Here is a 21,411-nt window from a genome sequence, read left to right on the forward strand (position 1 = left end):
TTGTTGTTGTGGGGAGCGGTCATTTGTTAGTTTGAGAATCACTGACTCAGCTGATTTCCTTCTCAAAGCACCAGAAATATGTCATTTGTTATCGTGAAAAAAATAATTTTCTTTTGTTATTAAATATTGAAGGGGTAGAATTCAGCATCATTATTTGCACCTCATTTAATGTTTTCAATATTTTTGTTTTGTTTTTGCCATTTGTTCATGTTAAGTGAAGTTGTGCTCCATTCTTTACCACTATGCTCTTGTAAAAATGTTTTGTAGCATTTTTACTTAATTGCAAAAAATAGAATAAAAGCCATGACAGCCATGGCTGGGGTGTCTATGATCATGTGTCTGCTCTGTTAGGACTAACTCTACATTAAAACTAGTATTTTATTTTTTCAATAAAGATTATTTTCTTTCTATTTTCAGGTTTGACTTTTTTGTTACATTAGTAAGCATTATCGGTCTGCTTGGTGAGATTGTCAATCATAATTTTTATTACATCATGGTTCTCCGACCATTCAGACTTCTCAGGTTTGTGACCGTTTTCTCTTATTACCAACATTACTATCACTTACTACCATCACCTAATACATACACACACTCACACATGCATACACTCACATCACACATACAGGGCTATTTTAGCAGAATTATAGCCCCAGTCCCAGGCAAAGCAATGCATTGAGGCCCCCTTGGGCTCCTTGATGCATAGGATCTTGGGTCCAGTGTGCCTATGCTTTACAATTACATGCACATACACACACACACATGTACATTACATATGAATAAAGTTGTCTCTCATACTTCCAGTTATAAAAATAAAGTAGTCATAAAGTATAATTGTTTTTCTTCACCTCATAATTATCTCTAATTCTTTTATGAAGTTTCTTCGGTGATATTGACACTTGCTTCTGGTGTTGTATCTCTGCAGATTATTCAAAATCAATCGAAGATATCGAGATGTTCTGGGAACATTCTTTGTTATTTTCTCACGTCTTGTCAGGTAATGATGCTTTCCGTTACTGTTCTTTTTTTTTTTTTTTTTTTATTACTGTTGTTAGAAATGGATATTCAATGTTGTTTCATGACTGGATACTTTTTATTTTTAATCATTGAATAGTAAATATTTAAGTGACACATATTGCTGATTCATTGAAACAAAAACCTTGTTGTTGGCAGTAATCCTACCTTTCTACCATTTAGCTATATTTTAAGTGCTGTACAACTAATATGATTCCATATCTTAGAGAAGAATGAACGAGAAGTGTGACACTTATGACTTACTCATGAGCATTAGTAGGGTAAACGAAAATGAAGAACTGGCAGAATCGTTAGCACACCAGACAAAATGTTTAGTGGTGTTTCATTCATCTTTATGCTCTGAGCTCAAATTCTGCTGGTGTCAACTTTGCCTTTCATCCATTTGGGGTCAATAAAATAAGTGCCAGTTGAGTACTGGGATCAGTCTAATGAATCTGTCCCTCCCCCAAATTGCTGGCCTTGTGCCAGAACCTGAAAGCATTAGTAGAATAAGTGGAGTGAAATGGTTTTAATGAAGTATTGAAACACCAAATTGTCATAAATTGGTAGAGGCTTCACTCTTACTTTACCATACCACCTTCTGTAGTTACTAATCAATGAAATTTATTGCATTTGGTCAACAAATCGCTTGGAAAACAAGCAAAATAGGTAAGGGTTAGCAACAGGAAGAGCATTTGTTGTAAAACAGTGCCTCAGTTATGTTTTCATTCAACCCATGCTAGCATGGAAAAACTGTGGTTAAACAAATGAATGAATAAAACAATGAAATTGAATAAATTTTGTTAAAGCCAAAATACAAGCTGCTTTACTTTGCTTCCCTCATTTACTTTGCTGGAACTAAGTACACTTCTAGTTAAAATTGAGAAGAAAGCAGTAGGATGGACATCCAGTCATAAGATCTCGTTCTCTAACAGTATGCACTTACTCATAGTTAAGGATGGTGAAATTCACAGCTGCAAATGTGTATGGTGTTTGATATCCCTCTTTCTTTGGAGATATGAAGATTTGAAATGGTTAATCTAATTCAGTTATTTTAGCCGTCTTTGTTTTATTTTCTCATATATCAATAATTTAAGTGTATACCTACATATGTACATATGATTGCATATGTCTATAATTAACTGCAAGTTGATCTCAGGATTTAGTAAATAGAATATTCAGATTTTATGCTTATATAGGATTCAACTCTCAGTAACAGAAATAAAAAAGATTAAAATGTTATTTATATAGCGCACTACTTAATATACAAATGTACTGGTATTATTAAATCTTACTTCATGTACTCTGTTCTAATTCTATTTTTATATATCTCTGGTTATAAATATTTTCTGTATTTTTTTCTTCAGCATTGCTTTAACTATTATGATGTTATATTACTTCTTTGGCATCATTGGTATGGAAATTATTGGTGATGTTGACCTCACCAATTGTTGTAAGTAAGTCAAATTTTTAATATCAACATTTAGCTATTTTTCTTTATTTACTTACATAATTTATAACAAACAGGTAAATAAATACTCGTATTTTCCCTTCCCTAAAATGTAAAACAAAACTATATTTTTTTAATGTTTACTGTACATTTATTTAGATTTTGTTTAATTATGACATTCCAAAATGTTTTAATCATCATTAACCCTTTAGCATTCAGATTACTTTATCAAGTGTTATTTATTCATATTCTTTTGAAATAATAAGCACTATCTTGTAGCTTTAAGATTTCAAATGATGTGATTATATACTTTTAGAATGACATTGTAAAGTAGGTGGGAAAGGCCAGATCTGACTGTTTAGAACTTAAAACGGGTAGAACATTTGGGCTAGATATAGCCAGTTTAAATGCTAAAGAGTTAAGAGTGCATTGGAACTTTCAATTAATCCGAAAACTCATTTCAGGTTCAATCCTATTATGTGGCATGTTGGATAAGTGTCTTCTGCTATAGACCTAAGCAGATCCATGTTTTGTGAGTGGAATTGGTACATGGGAACCCTGAGGGAGCCCATTGTGTGTGTGTGTGTGTGTGTGTGTGTGTGTGTGTGTGTGTGTGTGTGTGTGTGTGTGTGTGTGTGTGTGTGTGTGTGTATGCTTGAATGTTTATATTTTGTAGCATCTTTACATGAAATTACTTGAGTAAAAGTGGTCAACAAACTGCCCTGTTGCTCAACATTTTTTAAGACAAACATAATAAAAATCCTTTACTTGAAAAACAGTTAAGGGTTAGCAACAGGAAGAGTATTGGTTGCAAAGCCATCCCTCAGTAACGACTTCATTCAACTTACATTAACCTGGAAAAAATAAAACAATAGTAAACAAATGAACGATTAAAACAATGACATTGAATAAATTTTGTTGAAGCCAAAATTTGTGTGCTTTCAAATTAAAGCTGTTACTAAATTCTATCTACTATGTATTTGTATTAACTAATTGTTAGAACTGATTTTAATTAAGATGTTCATTGTCATTATTATATTTGCTATGCAAAACAAGAAAATCATCATCATCATCGTTTAACATCTGCCTTCCATAATCATAAAAGAGGGATGATAGAAACTTAACATTTTATGTCATTTGTCTTTTGACACTTGGCCTTCACTGACAACAGAATGCTATAGCCAACAGATTAAAATGTGATGAAATATTAATTTACTGTTGATCTCAATTTCCATTTTGCTTTTTATCAACTATTAACAATTCTTTTAATTGATAAGAGTTTTTTTTTTTTTTACAGTTGTTACATAATAAGAATTTGTTTAAAATATCACATCAGCTATAACAATGCAAAAAGCAACAAAAAATACAAATTTGAAAGATGTTAAAATATAAATCTGAAAATTTTAATTAGAAATGAGGACCTCACAGATATTGAGCTATTTCAGTACAATTACCATATCAACTCGAACTAGGGCCAGCTTAAACTGGCTGTATATTAACTAGTTATTTGTCCTCAACATTTTGCATGTGGTTTTAAAATAGTTAAAGATATTTCTGATTTGGTTGGCATTCAAAGGAACACCAGTGTTGAAGACTTTTACCGGGAAGATAATAGCACCAGTATTCAAGGCCTATATTATTTAAATAATTTTCAAAATATTGTTTACAGTGGAGGTAAGGAATTTCATTTATGCTTTATTCAAGCATCAACTAACTTTTTTTTATTCTTGAACCCTGAAATTTAAATAACCTTTTAATTTCACTTTCTTTCACCTGCTAGAATACTATAAAAATACAATTCTATTTGCTCTTGTTTAAAAAATATTATATTTTCAATGCAAACCCTCTTCTAAATTACAAATAATTGTAAAAATAAAGAAGCTATCAAATCCTTTTGTTTGAATTATCAGCTGTTTATTACTGTGGTTATATAAACTTTTATTTTAGTGACACTGTTTGAGCTGACCGTTGTTAATAACTGGTTTATAATCATGGTGAGAATACATTTTTCTAATATATTTCTACCTTTGATATTTGATATTATTTAGTTTCTATCTTTGGTAGTTGTTTAATTTTCTGATTTCTAATGACCTACTAAATTAGTAATAACAAAGAAATTTAATGGTTGTGGATTAATAGGAAGTTGGCATTCAGTCACTGCAATCATGTCACTGACTATAAACAACTGGCATAATTTTCACATATTACAATATGAAAAAAAAAAATGTTTTACTTGAAAATTATCTATCACGTGTGTTTGGGCATACATGTATTATACCAGTATTTTAATATTATAAACTATTATTATATTTAACTCTTTAGCATATCCAGCCCAAATAACCAGCCATATCCGGCCCAAATATTCTACCTATTTTATGTTCAAAGTAGCTGGAGCTGGCTTCTCACACCTAACCTACAATGTCATTCTAGAAAAAAACAATCACATTGAAATCTCAAAGCTACAAGATTTTTACTTCAAAACCATGTGAATAAATAAGCATTACAATTTACAGAATAATTTAAATGCTAAATAGTTAGTATCTTTTTCAGAAAATTACTAGTCCAGTGATAGAAATAGTAATACTAATGATTAATTGCATTTATTTTTTACATTGTGTAAGGCAAATAGAGGAGGTGTATAGTTGATTGAATCTACCCTAGTACATGATTGATACTTATTTTATCAATTTGACAAGGATAAAAGACCAGTTAAATTCTAGCATGATTTGAACATAGACTGCAGAGAGATAATTTAGTGATTGACTTTTTTTTCTTTTTACATAAATAAACAAATATCCAAAAAGAATTGGCCCCATTAATTTGTCACATGTAATTCATTGAAAAAACAGGTTCGTAAATAATTCTTTATTTTCCTTCAAACATTTAAATGGACCTAATTGTTCAGATGACAAACAGTAAATACTTGTTTTTGGTAATTCAAAACCTGTAGCCTTTTTTTCTCTTAATAGTATACAGTATCATCATCACCATCATATGTTGTCCTTATTGTCATCATCATACATCATACGTCATCATCTATCACATCTATTTTCCCATGTTTGTATGGGTTGTATTGGTCTTCTCTAGCACATTGTCTTACCACATGATGCAGTCCCCTGTCATCTACTCCAAGAGATTCAGCCCTACCCAATATTAGATTTAACTTCTTTTTCCCATGCCTTCATTCTCAGTGGATCACTTGGCAATTCTTTTTACCCGATTGTCATCCTCCATGTGTATCATCACATGTCTCTACTAGCTTAATCTTTTCTCCTACAAACAACAACTGATTACCCTAAAGTTCTTCTTTCTCAGCTCATCTATGCTCCATCATTCATGCACACTAACAATTACACATCAAGCAGAGTATGCTTTCTTCATTTCCAGGCTTTACACACCTTTCATTTCAATGTCCATTTTTCAGTATCATGCAACACAGCATATCATACACAACTATCATACAATCTGTCTTTCACTCAGAGTCCATTTGCTTTCAAGAGAAATAACAACTCCCGATTATTGTATATTTTCTAAAATGGTGCTTTTCTATTATTTGTGTAGGAAGGTTATGCTAATACTGTTAGTGAATGGCTGCGACTCTACTTCATGCTGTTTTATATTGTCTCTATGGTTTGTCATTTTTTTAATCTTAAACTTACTTAGTTGTTCTTTTTCTATCTGATTAATAGAGATATTGTTTAATTTTATTACAACACATGAGAAAATCATTGTCAATAATGACTTCAAATTTCTCAGATCCATTATGTTACAATATACTTTTCCTTCTGTAATATGATTACAATTATATCCTAGATAATTTGCATGATGTTTATGTTTGTGTGTATATGTAAATACACAATATTTAAGATTTAAAAACTGGAACATATACAAAAGATATTTATTGTAAAGCTAACTGTAGAAATAAAAGTTTCTTTAAATATGTTTATTAATGTAATTCTACCTGGAAATTTGGAAAAGTGTCTTGTTTCTGCTTTGCTTTTTTTTTTATTTTCACATTTATTACTCCATACATCCAAAGCAAAATTGGACATCTAAGGCAGCACATAAAACAGCTGGTGCACTAGGCTTGTGACCTCAGTGTTGTGTACATGTGACTTTGACCTTCAGTCTAAAAATAGTCGTATTATGACACATCAGTTCATCAATGATCTATATGTAATTGAGTGAACATATGTGTAGGAAGGTTATGCATCAAGTGGTGAGACAATGTGCAAGAGAAGACCAATGCATCTGATAATTTATCTAAAGTTGAACAGTGAAGGATTTGGAAGAGCAGTGTGTTTGTAGGAAATTCTGTTTCAAATTGGGAAAACTTTTACAGACACTTTTTCCAATGTTACAACTAACTTATAGATTTAAATTACATGCAATGTCACAAGGAGCACCAGTTGGGAAGAAAATCTACTAAAGATGATCCCAAATCTAAACAATTTTCCATGACAATGTACAATGATTTCATTGTGAAAATATAAGCATTGATCTGGAAAAATTGTCACCTGACTATCCATGAAGTTTCTAAAGAAATTAAGCATCTATAAAAGTTCTTGCCACATGATATTAAATAGAAAATTGAAGGTGCATTGTGTTAACTGCTGGCAGAAGAGCCAAAATAACCATGTTAGTCAGGAGCTATTTCATTCTTGAATACTGATGCAAACTTTCATATTATTGACCATGTTTAAGGATATTATGTTTGTAGACAAAAATATCCTAAACATATAAATTTCAGATTGGATTTAAAGGGATTGTAAAAATAATACATTGCTTTATGTGCTACTAAAGTTTGTTGTATAAATTACATAAAATTTTCAAGAATTTAATAAATTGATTATTATAAGTTTGTATTTCTCTATGTAAAGAATAAAATATTATAGTTTCTCTCATTTTTGTTTTAGGTTGTGATGAATATTGTTGTGGCATTTGTTTTAGATGCCTTTCTTTTTCGTATTCAGTACAAGAGAACAATGAACTGTAAAGACATTGAAGGTATGGAGTATATTTTTCAGCAGCCAAACATCCCTTATATCGAATGATTACAATTCACTATTTCTCTTGAAGTATTTAAATTCAAATAAATTAAGTTAGATTAGAGGCCTACTCTTGGTTCAACTTTCAATAATATGTTTGCAAAATTAAAATTTTACAAACCAACTTTGTAGTAATAGGTCACTCACTCTGTATTTTCCACTACAACTACATTGTTTTCTGCTTCTTGGAGCTGGCTGGTTTCATGAAACTTTAATTCAAGCACTCTCAACTCAATTGTCTCTTCTCTTTTTATCAAGCATGTTGTGTCCAGCCCTCCCAGGCCCTACAATAACCACTATATCCAGTCCTTCCTCTCCTGGAGATCAAGCCTCTGGTATTCTCTTCCTGCTCATATCATTCTTGTCAACCACTAACAGCTTAAGTGGAACATTGATGGCATCAATCAGTAGCTTGTAAGGGTGATAGCACTGCCTCTTTTTTCCAGACCCTGCAAATAAAAATAAAAAATAACTTATATTTCAATTACAGTTGAGTTAAATTTAAAGTTATTTCAGTTCTTCTGATTTACACTGTGTTGTGCATAAAATAGATATTGCTTAATTAATGATGAACCTTCAAAAGCAGAAATATGCAAATTAGGTTACCCATCAGAGTGCTAGCCCAATTTACGACTGCTTTATAACCAGCTTATCTATGCTATTGATTGGGGAAGGAAGATAGGTAAATCTTTTCTGAAGAGCAGTCAACAATTAGTTAAATGGTTCCTCAGGAAACTCTTTCCAGTTTTTTCACCAAATTTCAAAGAATGGAAAGACTGTGTTTAAATCTTATTTAACTCACATTGAAGCTTTGTAGTATTTAAATGTGTATGTATCTATAGATATAAACACACAAACACATATGCGTACATATATATATATATTATATATATATATATACATACACAAGCATGCATATATCTGCATCATCCTTATTTGACATCTGTTTTTCATGCTGGTATAGGTTGGATAATAGTGACTCAACACTTGTAGCACTCTAATACACAAAACAGCAGAGTAACCCATCACTCTTTGTTGTTGAGGATGTCATGTGTTTTTAGTGTGCTTTTCATGGATAGACACCCTTCCTATTGCTAACCACTTTAGAGTGCATCTTATTGTGCCACCGGCATGAGAGACAATGTCTGGTGGCATAGGAAAGAGTACCTTTTCTATGTCACTTTTTTTAAAATATCATCTTGATTATTGATGAGCTATTTTTCTTAGCTTGTGAACTCCAAATATCCTCCATTTCCTCTTCCTTTTTTGACTTTTGATATTGGTGTCACGACTGGGTGCCCTTCTTGTTGCCAACCACTCCACAGTATTGATTAGATATATTTTGTCATATTACTGGTACTTGAGAAGTTGTCTACAAAAAGTTTATATATGTGTGTGTTTATATATAAGTGGCAGTAGGGAAATTGATTGATATTTAAACATTTCAAAGGCATAAAAATATGTACCAATATATTCCAAATACAGCAGTGAATTCAAACAGGTGAACATCTTCCTCCAATTATTAGCCTATTGTCAGATAATCTTAATTCATTTTCATTAATAAAATATTATTTTAGTGGCAGCTGCAGAAGTACCTAGTCAAAAATAAACCTCTGTCCTTGGCTTTTGTTGACATGGAGAAAGCTTTTGACAGGGTCCCCCATTCCCTTATTTGGTGGTCAATGTGGAAACTAGGGATAGATGAGTGGTTGGTGAGAGCTCTACAAGCCATGTACAGGGATGCTGTCAGTAAGGTGAGGGTTGACAATGAGTAGAGTGATGAATTCAGGGTACAAGTAGAGGCTCACCAAGGTTCATTTCTCAGCCTCTTCTTGTTCATCATAGTCCTTTAGGCAATAATAGAGGAATTTAAGTCAGGCTGCCCCTTGGAGCTCCTCTATGCCAATGAGGAACTAGAGAAGAAATTCCAGGTGTGGAAGCAAAGTCTAAAATCGAAGGGCCTTAGAGCTGATTTAGCAAAAAACAAAGTCTTAGTAAATAGGAAAGAGGACAAGTCACAAATCCCTTCAGATAGATGGCTCTGCTTGATATGTAGAAAAGGTGTAGGTAGAAACTCCATAAGATGTACCTGGTGCAAGCTATGGACACATAAGAAGTGAAGCACAATCAGAGGAAGGTTAACAAGGAAAATAGTCTTTGTGTGTGGCAGATGCATGGGTACAATAAACACTAGAAATGTAAAGATAATAGATTTCATCAAATGCCAGGAGGAATACCTTGAAGTAGTTGATAGCTTCTGTTATTTAGGTGACCAAGTCAGCAGTGGAGGTGTATGCTCTTACAGGCAGGGCAAAGATCAGAGAGCTTCTACCTCTGTTGGTAATTAAGGGCCTCTCCCTCAGAATGAAAGGCAGACTGTATGTTGCCTGTGTGCAAACAGCCATGCTCCACAACAGTTAAACGCAGAGGACATGCAAAGGTTTGAAAGAAATGAAGCTAGTATGCTTTGCTGGATGTACAATGTCAGTCTGCATGAGTGATAGAACGTAAGTGTCTTGAGAGATAAACTGGGCTTAAAAGGCATCAGATGTGGTCTTCAAGAGAGACGAATACAATGGTATGGTCATGTGATGTGTATGGATAAGAACAGCTGTGTTAAAGAAGTGCCGATCTCTAACTGTGGAGAGAACTTGTGGAAGAGGTAGACCCAGGAAGACATGGGACGAGGTGGTGAAGCATGATCTTCAAATGTTGGGCCATTGTGGAGGCAATGACAAGCATCCGAGACCATTGGCAATATGCAGTGCTTGAGAAGACCCATCAGGTCAAGTGAAATCATAGTTGTGGCTGTGGCTGGTAGCATGAGCTTCGAATGTTGGGCCTCATGGAGGCGAGGGACATAGTGGTAAAGCATGAGGGATGTGGTGGTAAAGCACAGAGGCAATGACAAGTGACCAAGACCTTGGTGATGTACTGTGCTTGAGAAGACTTGTCAAGCCAAGTGAAACTGTAGTCATGTAAATGGTACCCATGAAATTGTAGTCGAGGCCATTACTGGTGTCATATACCTGGTACCCATGCCAGTGGCATGTAAAAAGCACCCATTACACTTTGGAGTGGTTGGCATTAGGAAGGGCATCCAACTGTAGAAACCAGGCCAAATCAGGTTGGAATCTGGTGCAGTTCTCTGGTTTTCCAGTCAAACCGTCAAACCCATGTCAACATGGAAAGCGGATGTTAAATGATGATGATGATAACAAAATTAAGAGATGTCTCTCTGTACTTGATACATGCTATTATTTAATCTTGTTTCATTTAACATTTACTTTCATTTACAAATAGAATAATTTTCTTATTTGACACATATTTTTAAAACCAACTGCATAGTTTGTATTCTTATCAATTTCTTGCAGATGAAAGCATACAGCAAATTGACATACCTTTATCAGCAGAGGAATTACAAATGTGTGAGCAAGAATCTATGCCACTAACTCCTTTATATTCAGGTGACCAGTCAAACACTAATGTAAGTACTTTGAAGGGGATTGTAATAATAATTTAGGCACACTGCCATAAATTTTGTTGGGAGCGGGTTAGATAATTACATGAATCCCAGTAATCTTGGCAAGATTCGAACACAGAATGCAAAGAGCTGGAAGAAATGTGAAATGTGAAATGTGGCAGCCTTTTATTCTGTCATAGTCACATTTTAGCCAGCTCAATAACTCTTTCTAATAGGCAAAAGGTCTGTAATTTAGGCAAGTGGGTTACTTGATTCCATTAACTGCATTTCTTGACTTGATAAAAGGATGAAAGCAAAGTTGACACCATCAGGATTTGAACTTGAATTGTAAAAAGTAGAAGAAATACTGCAAAGCATTTTGTCCAATAGTGGAGGTGCATGGCTTAGTGGTTAAGGTGTTGGACTTATGGAAAAATTGTGGTTTTGATTCCTGGACAGGGCACTGTGTTGTGTTCTTGTGTGAAACACTTCATTTCATGTTGTTCCAGAGAGGAATAGATATGCTAGAAAAATCAGGAAAAATACTGTCCAATATTCTACAGCCTTTGCTAATCCACCATTCTTAATTATTGTTTCTAGAATTAGCAAAGACCAATAATTTTGGGGGAAGACTGGTTGGTTATATTAATCCCAGCTATTGACTGGTACTTTATTTTATGGACCCTAATAGGATGTAAGGTAAACTTGACCATGACAGAATTTGAACTCAGAACATAAAAGACATTAAGAATTACAAGGGAATTTATTGCTCTAACAATTCTGCCAATCCATTGCATTTAACAATTTCCAATTTAGGTACAGGGCCAACAATTTTGAGGGTAGGAGGTTAGTTGACTACATTGACTTTCTCCAGTACTTAACTGGTACTTTATCAACTGGGAGGATAAAAGGCAAAGTTGACCTTGGCAGTTTTGAAGCAAATCATGTTATTTTGTCCGACACTCTAATGATTCTGTTAATCCACTTTCCACAAAATATAAAATTGCAAGCTTTTGCACTAAATAGTTAATAAGTCAAAATTTATTAGCTAAACTTTAATTTAGAACATGAATTAAGAACAGTAATGCTTTTTTTTTAAAATTAGGTTTGAAGATCTAAAGTAAATGAAGATATATAATATGTTTTGACATATAGAAGTTGCTGTTGTTTAGCTCTGACAAAACAGACCTATGATGAAACGTATTCCAGTCATAACAATCCTGTCTTTTTTTTCTAGGCATAATGTACCCATGACTACATTTACTAATGTGTCCTCTTCTAAGATGACAGAGTAGGTTTGATTTGAGTGAGATTTGGCTGCTATTTGTAAAATGTGAAGCTACTGCTCACAGACTCCCTTGTTAGCTTGATACTCAAGAGTTTTTCTTTTATTGAGCCGAATGAATTGAAGAAGTTTCTTAGAAATGGTGCAAACATGGCTTTGTAGTTATGAAATTTGCTTTATAACCACATGGTTCTGGGTTCAATCCCACTAAGTATCACATTGAGCAAATGTTTTTCTATCATAGACTTGGTTGACCGATATTTTGTAAGTGGTATTTGATAGACTAAAAATTTGTAGAAGCTTACTGTGTGTGTTTGTGTGCATGTGTATACATGTATCTAATTATTGTCAAAGAATGTAAATATTGGTAAAAGCATGGTGATCTTTGAATGAAGTACTTTGTGAGAATAAAATCCTTTGCCCTGTCTTTCAGACGCTCTCTTGTCACTCTTGCCTTCAAAAATGCAGTCAGTGCTAAGCTGTAATCAACAATATTATTGTTCACCATTACCAATATAAAATCAAGTCAAACATAAAAATATTAAAAACTGATTCTTAAATCTAGTCTATCATTAAATGAGTTTAAAATGTTCAGTTAATGAGGTGAGTTTGAAACATTCTTAGCACTGATTGCTTGCTTTGGCATAGAAAATAACTTGTTAAAATAATAATAACAATGGGAAAATGATTTATTTTGGTGTCCTTTTGTTGTTTAGTCTTATTTATTTCTACAATCATATTTCTGTGTGATTTAGGTGTCTGCAAATGTGTGTGTGTGTGTGTGTGTGTGTGTATATATATATATATATATATATATATATAATGCTGCCAGTAAGGGTACAGAGATGCTGCCAGTAAGGTGAGGGTTGGAAATGAGTACAGCAATGAATTCCGGGTAGAGGTAGGGGTCCACCAAGGTTCCGTCCTCAGCCCCCTCTTATTTATCATAGTCCTCCAGGCAATCACAGAGGAGTTCAAGACAGGTTGCCCCTGGGAGCTCCTCTATGCTGATGACCTTGCCCTAATTGCGGAGTCACTATCAGAACTAGAGGAGAAGTTTCAGGTGTGGAAGCAAGGTCTAGAATTGAAGGGCCTTAGAGTCAACCTAGCTAAAACCAAAATCCTAATAAGTAGGAAGGTAGATAAAACACAAACCCCCTCAGGTAGATGGCCCTGCTCAGTATGTAGAAAAGGAGTAGGTAGTAACTCTATAAGATGTACCCGGTGCAAGCTATGAACACATAAGAGGTGCAGCAACATCAAAGGCAGGTTAACTAGCAAGTTAGTTTTTGTTTGTGGCAGATGTTCAGGTGCAATAAAGACTGTAAACAAACAGGAAACAACTTCTATCTCATTCCAGGGTGAAAAACTAGAGGTAGTCGATAGCTTCCGCTATCTGGGCGACCAAGTTAGTAGTGGGGGTGGGTGCGCTGAAAGTGTAGCTGCTAGAATAAGAATAGCCTGGGCAAAGTTTAGAGAGCTCTTACCCCTGCTGGCGACAAAGGGACTCTCACTCAGAGTAAAAGGCAGACTGTATGACACATGCGTACGAACAACCATGCTACATGGCAGTGAAACATGGGCTGTAACTGCTGAGGACATACGTAAGCTCGCAAGGAATGAAGCCAGTATGCTCCGTTGGATGTGTAATGTCAATGTGAATACCCGTCAGAGTGTAAGTATCTTGAGAGAAAAGCTGAACATTAGAAGCATCAGTTGTGGCGTGCAAGAGAGACGATTGCGCTGGTATGGACATGTGGTGAGAATGGAGGAGGATAGCTGCGTGAAAAAGTGCCACACCCTAACAGTTGAGGGAACCCGTGGAAGAGGTAGGCCCAGGAAGACCTGGGCTGAGGTGGTGAGGCAAGACCTTCGTACATTGGGCCTCACCGAGGCGATGACTACTGACCGAGACCTTTGGAAATGTGCTGTGCGTGAGAAGACCCGGCAAGCCAAGTAAGATCGTTGCCAGTGCCCCTGGACTGGTTCTTGTGCGAGTGGCACATGAGATGCACCATTTTGAGCGTGGCCATTGCCAGTACCGCCTGACTGGCTCCTGTAGGATTTTCGAGCGAGATCGTTGCCAGTGCCCCTGGACTGGCTTGTGTGGGTGGCACATAAAAGACACCATTTCGAGCGTGGCCGTTTTCGTGCGGGTGACACGTAAAAGCACCCACTACACTCTCTGAGTGGTTGGCGTTAGGAAGGGCATCCAGCTGTAGAAACTCTGCCAAATCAGACTGGAGCCTGGTGTTGCCATCCGGTTTCACCAGTCCTCAGTCAAATCGTCCAACCCATGCTAGCATGGAAAGCGGACGTTAAACGATGATGATGATGATGATGATGATGATGATGATATATATATATATATATATATATATATATATATATATATATATATATATATATATATATATATATATAACGGTTGGTTGTTACTGTTTTGACACTTTTATTTTTTGTTCTTAGACCAAAGTGATTTATCAAGGTGAACGGCATAAAAACCGAGAAGATTTCAGTCTGCAAATGTATCAAGATGAAGTCAAGGTATGAAGAATTTCCATTTGTTATACAAAGTAATTTTTTCATAAATTGCCTACTTTCTATACTTTCTTTGCAAAATATCAGTATTATTTTGTATATTGACTCAATTCATTATTATTATTATTATTAGCTTCTTGACCCGATTTCATTTAGGTCTATCTTGAACTGCCACATTTAAAAAAAATGAAAAGTCTTTAAAAATAATGGGAAGTTTACAAAAAAATTAATTGAAAAAAGACAAGTGTGCAATTGGATAAAACATCAATAAGCCTTCTTGGTGAAACGCGAATAAATCACGCCTATTGTCTTGTGCCACTAAATTGAGAAAATAAAATGAAAGATAACCATAAACTTGATTATTTTTGTACTTATCAGCAGAATTTTTGAACAAATCAAAACCCAAAAAATATTTCTCATCAAATCCTAGAGGGTGGTATAATTTTTCTGCAGAACAAATCAAAGATGCAAGCAGCAAAAAATCAAACGATAAAATGACTAAAAATGTAACTTTTTTCACTTCATAAAATCTTTTCTTTCAAATAACAATTTCCGAAAAAAACTGACGAACTATTAAACAGAAGAGCCTGTAGATTATGCAAGTGTACTTCTTATTAAAATCGCCCACAAAACACGACCTCCACAGCTTGCAGAATCGATCAAAAATGGGTTTTGTTGCCCTAGTAACCACAGCTTCCTCGCTTCATTTTACATATCTCTGTAAATTTTTGCCGCAATCTGACCACACCTACTGCTATTGAACCCTGCATAACCACTAAATGAGACATGCAAACATACAACTTTTGGCCATTTCACTTTTATATATAGAGATTATTATTATTAAGGCAATAAGCTGGCAGAATCGTTAGCATGCTGGGTGAAATACTTAGTGGTATTTTGTCTGTTTTTACATTCTGAGTTCAAATTCTGCCAGGGTTGATTTTTGCCTTTTATCCTTTCAGGGTCAATAAGATAAGTACCAGTTACGCACTGGGGTTGATGTAATTGACTATCCTCCTCTCCCAAATTTCAGGGTTTGTGGCTATAGTAGAAAGGATTACTATTATTATCATCATTATGTGATGATAATAATAGTGGTTAGGATGTTGCCTTCATGATTGTGAGATCATGGTTTCAATTCCTAGTCTGGGTGGTGCATTGTGTTCTTGAGCAAAGCACTTCATCTTCCAATGCTCTGGGATCACTTTAACATCTGACTCATGATACATCATGCACCTGTTCGGGCAGTATTGACTTGATGGAGGGAGTGAAGTAATGTACAGCATGGCATTTGATCTCTTTAAACAAATCATTCGTGCAGGTCATTTGGCAAAAGTTGAACACTCATATATCATCTTCAACAGGAGAGTCCATTATTATTATTATTATTGTTATTGTTGTTTTACTTCTCAAAGCACTTAGTAAGTGAAAAGTAAAAGAGGCTGTTAGATGTCTTACAGGACCTCTTTCTGCACATAAGCTTTGATAACTGGTTGTTAATTATTGTGGAAGACATTCAGCAAGGACCAATCTCAAATCCTAGCTGTCTCCAGCAGAGTAGTTTTTGGGGCTTCCTCTGCTCTCATGTCAATTCCGATTTCTCGAACTTGGTTGTTAGTGCTCCAAGTGCCCCTACAACTACTGGGATGACAGACACTCTCCATTATCATCATCATTATTATTATTAAAGATGGTGGTCCAGTAGAATTGTTAGCATGCTGAGGAAAATGTTAGGTGGCATTTCTGAGTTCGACTACCACTGGGATCGACTTTGTCTTTCATCCTTTCAGAGTTGATAAGTACCAGTTGAGCACTAGGATCGATGTAATTGACTTACCTCATTTCCTGAAATTACTGGCCTTGTGCCAAAATTTGAAATCATCATCATAATCATTACTATTATTTATGGTTATATATGACCTCATGTCTGTTTTAGAAATGTTACCAGTGATTATTGTTATGAATGTAACCATGCCAAATATACTTTTATTATGCTTTTATCAATATATTCCAGTAAAGCTGTTGAGGTTTTTTTACTTCTACTTTTGCAATAAAATAGAACAACAAATATTGTGAGTAGCTTAGAACATAAGCCAAATTGCCATCTTACTTAGTCACAAGGGTTTAAAGTTATTGTTAAGGTAAATGCGATTGTGTGATATTCATGCTTTTCTCAAATCATTAATAATGTAAGTGAAAAATAAAAGGCCAACAGACATGGGTGTCTGGTTAAGAAGTTTGCTTCCCAACCACATGGTTTTGGGTTTCAATCTGTTGTGTAGGGTCTTGGGAATGTTTGTGAGTGTGAATATATTTGTGTCTCCTTGTCTTGATATTACATGATTGTTGTAAATGAATGTCATTCATTTCTAATATTGTGTAAAAATCTGTTTGTCCATGAGGAAATATTACCTTACTTGAAAATAGGTATGGATTGATGCCAGGAAGGGCATATGTCCATAAAAAATCTGCCTCAATAAACTCTGTCTGACCCATACAAGCACGGAAAAGTGGGCATTAAAATGATGATAATGAATCTAGGTTTAAAAATTGAAAGTGGTTTGCAAGATGCAAATCATGAAGAATTTAATAATCTATATTATTAAACTCCTATCCGTGACAATGAATAAAACATGCATATACAATGCATAAGAATATTCATTAAATACTTGTTTTTACTTTTTTTGACAGGTTTGGCTTGAAGAAGAAGTGAAAGAACATATGCATGCTATAAATTATATGAAGAACCTTCAGCAGAGAAACCAAGACAACTCTGCTAACCTGGAAGATTTGTCTGTTTATGACTCAGACACCAGACATCTAACCCTCACTTTATAACTGACCAAACATCTTTTGTATTGTATTGTTTTGATTTTCACTCTTGTATTTTTTTTTATCCTCCTCGGTAATGAATAACATCGTTCACCATTGCATTATCCCATAACTGTTGTTTATTTCATCATCAGAAGTAAAATATCCAACGTTTAGAGACAATATTTAACAACAACAGTGAATAACTCATTTTAAGGATCAATTGAGATCCTTTCTTTATTAATATATTTCTGAATTTGTCCAAACAGTCCACCATCTCAAAATGGCTGTGTAATTGTAACAGTGAAACAAAATCTTAAAACTATTGCATTATAGGCAAAAATATAGCCTAATTCATATTCAGCATTAGAAAAGACATTCAATATGGAAATGTGTGGCTTAGTAGTTAGGGTGTTGCATTCATGATTGTAAGATTGTGGTTTTGATTCCAGGACTAGGAGGCTTGAGCAAAATCGTTCATTACATGTTGCTCCAGTCCACACAGCTGGCAAAAATGAGTAATCCTGTGATGGATCAGTGTCCCATCCAGTGGGGGAATATATATATGTTACAGAATACGAAAAACCAACCTTGAGCCTATGGCTTGGGAAGGACCTTTTCACTGGAATAACATGTATAATTCCGAGTGTATATATATTACATATGCATATGTGATTTACATTCTCTCTCGTATACATATATGTACACACTGACACACAATAATAATTATGAAATGATCATGCCCCCACTGCCTATGTGATATGTCATATGGCAAATAACCTTTGATGAATACACAGTCATCTATAGCTCTTCTCTCTTTAAGTCAGTGAAAAATTGTTTCCTTATCTCACCACACCCTCCCTTGTGCAATGTTGAAGGGGAAAATGTCTGAAGAGTATTTTGTTTGCACAAAAGTGAAAAACCACACATGTATTCTACAAATTTTCAATTCTAATAGACATCATACAATTACATGTTTATTTTTTCCATGCTGGCATGGATTAGATAAGTTTGTATCATCATATTTCTTCAGTTCTCTATACTTCTGTTGGTGATATTATGTGAATTGAAGCCTTCTTTAGTTACCATCAAACATTATCTGTATGTCAAAGCTACATCATACACTGTTTGCTCTAGTGAATCCAATGTTTCTAATTGTGAGCTGCTTTCTACCGTATGATCTGATTATAGGATTTAGATTCTATATCCATTAGATCATATTGAAATAATCTTATTCTATGAACCAGTAACCTTTGTCTTTCATTGTTCATCTTTCATTTTCACTGCATACATCATATACTTAATTTTTTTATTTTCATGAGCTTTTGTCACTGTGGTGTTGCTGACTTAATATGCAACAAAGTTTAGATAACAGAGGTATATCAGACATTAAGCATGGAGAGCTGTATTTCTTGGATTAGTTTACTATCTACCTTTGTCAATATTGTATTAATCAGAAATAATGTTAATACTGGTGCCAATAATTTAGACTTGAATATGGTTTGAAAAGATCTTCAAGGAAACCTTTAGCTACAAATGGATTCTTTGTTGTCTGCTAGATCATAGGAGTTAAGTTTGTTCACCTTATTGGTAAATACATAGGTATTGTTTTTGTTTTGTAGTAATCTTATTGATTGATTAATCAACAATTCTGACTCTATTATTTTTATCATCAAATTCAAATGTCTTCCATTAAACTAACATACATTGTATACTGGTATAAGAATCAGCTTATGTCTTAAAACTACAAAATACCACCATTTTCAGTTGAATTACTTTACAGAGGTTGAAAGTATTCTGTAATGGTTTTTAGAATATCATGAATAATTCAATATGTGAGTTTGATCAGCTCAATTACTGTGAGCAACAAACACTTTTTCTTTGCCTGTTGCTTCATAGAAAAAGGGCAAGGGCCTGTATGTTAGAATCTTCACTCCTCATGGCAGCTGAGCTTATCAGACTCCTTTGTGTATTAACTGTTGCCAATGCAGACCATCAGTTTTCTCAAATTCTGGTTTTAATGCTATTATTCAATATGATCAAGCTGGCTTCAAGAAAACATTGGCTCTTTTGCAAAGTAAATATACTCTGGTCTGATGATAATTTCTGCTTGTTACTGGTTTCTTTGATGAATTCAGTTAACCTCTTATTGACTTTCTCTAACCTTTGCTCACTGCTTCTGTTATATATCATTACTACAATAACAGGCACTGTGTCAGAGGATGAAAGGTCAGAGTGTGACAAAGACAGAGAGGCAGAAATAGGTGTCTTGCTATAATGGAAGGGGAATTGGAGGAGGTGATCTGATGTCAGATGATGAAAGGTAAGAGTGTGATAGAGAAATAGAAACAATAATGTGAAATTCTGAAATCCAAAATTCTTAATGGGTTTTTAATTCTTCAGTAGTCAAATATTCCTTTTCTTGTGTGCCATTTTAAAAGATTTATCCTTAAAGCATGAATACACAAGGAAAACAATTCTGTAGATACGTTTGTTTCCAAAATGAACTTTCATTTAGTTCTCAGATACCTTGTAAAGTTACCCTCTATCTTTGATGAGAAAATGAATTTATATAATATATATATTTATATAATGTACATGTATTCTGAATTCTGTGACCAAAGATATTTTTATATTTATGTTTAGAATTTAAAAAGCAAACACTGTAAATAATTCAAATTACTAATAAAGAATTCATGAATTTGAAGATCTTAATCATTTTCAAAATGTAATTTTGTATGCTGATGGTATAAAGATGTTTTTCATTTGTTAAGATTATCTATGTGGCTGTGTGGCAAGTAGCTTGCTTACAAACCACATGGTTCTGGGTTCAGTCCCACTGCGTGGCACCTTGGGCAAGTGTCTTCTATTATAGCCTCGGGCCGACCAAAGCCTTGTGAGTGGATTTGGTAGACGGAAACTGAAAAGAAGCCTGTCGTATATATGTATATATATGTATGTGTGTTTGTGTGTCTGTGTTTGTCCCCCCACCATCGCTTGACAACCGATGCTGGTGTGTTTACGTCCCCGTAACTTAACGGTTCGGCAAAAAGAGATCGATAGAATAAGTACTAGGCTTACAAAATATAAGTCCTGGGGTCAATTAGCTCGACTAAATGCGGTGCTCCAGCATGGCCGCAGTCAAATGACTGGAACAAGTAAAAGAGTATATTATGTATAAATGTTTGTGTGTGTATATATATATACCTAGGTTCCATGCATGTAAAGTAAAGATGGGCTGGTCACAGCTAGAATGTCTTTAATCAAAGATGTCCTTGATCAGGACTGACCTAAAGCTAAACAACGTATTATTCATTGGCTTTCAACTTCTATGTCATTTCATTTTACAATCACTTTAAGGCAGTGAGCTGGCAGAATTGTTAGCATGCCAGGTGGAATGCTTAGCGGTATTATGTCTGTCTGAGTTCAAATTCTGCCAAGATTGACATTGCTTTTCATCCTTTTGGGGTCAATAAATTAAGTACCAGTTGCATACTGGGGGCTGATCTAGTAGACTGGCCCCCTCCCCAAAATTTTTGGGCCTTGTACCTAGAGTAAAAAAGAATTGTTAGCACATTGAACAAAATTCTTATGGGTACTTCATCCGTCTTTATTTTCTGAGTTCAAATTCTGTAAAGGTTGACTTTGCTTTTTATCCATTCATGGTTGATAAAATAAGTACTAGTGAAACACTGTGATTGATGTAATCGACTAGTTCTCTTCCACCAAATTTCAGGCCTTATGTCTGTAGTAGAAAGGACTTTTCAGATCCGAGTGAATTTTCACAGACTGATATAAACCG

At 34.5% G+C, this 21,411-nt stretch overlaps 1 protein-coding gene across 3 annotated transcripts in view; it reads left to right on the forward strand.

Moving 5' to 3' along the window:
* Window positions 1-20,324, forward strand: part of LOC106869134 (two pore channel protein 1) — an 87,246-nt gene extending 66,922 nt beyond the window's left edge. For all 3 annotated transcript variants that reach the window (XM_089350747.1, XM_089350754.1, XM_089350760.1), the window contains 10 exons: window positions 418-522; window positions 923-994; window positions 2,379-2,468; window positions 4,038-4,135; window positions 4,409-4,455; window positions 6,023-6,091; window positions 7,378-7,468; window positions 10,884-10,996; window positions 14,727-14,804; window positions 17,490-20,324. In XM_089350747.1, coding sequence (XP_089206873.1) covers window positions 418-522; window positions 923-994; window positions 2,379-2,468; window positions 4,038-4,135; window positions 4,409-4,455; window positions 6,023-6,091; window positions 7,378-7,468; window positions 10,884-10,996; window positions 14,727-14,804; window positions 17,490-17,636 — 910 coding nt within the window. In that variant the 3' untranslated portion in view covers window positions 17,637-20,324. The remainder of the gene's footprint in view (window positions 1-417; window positions 523-922; window positions 995-2,378; window positions 2,469-4,037; window positions 4,136-4,408; window positions 4,456-6,022; window positions 6,092-7,377; window positions 7,469-10,883; window positions 10,997-14,726; window positions 14,805-17,489) is intronic.
* The last annotated feature ends 1,087 nt before the right edge of the window (window positions 20,325-21,411 follow it).

The sequence above is a fragment of the Octopus bimaculoides genome, chromosome 1 (genome assembly GCF_046866305.1).
Source record: "Octopus bimaculoides isolate indiv1 chromosome 1, ASM4686630v1, whole genome shotgun sequence".
Lineage (NCBI taxonomy): Eukaryota > Metazoa > Mollusca > Cephalopoda > Octopoda > Octopodidae > Octopus > Octopus bimaculoides.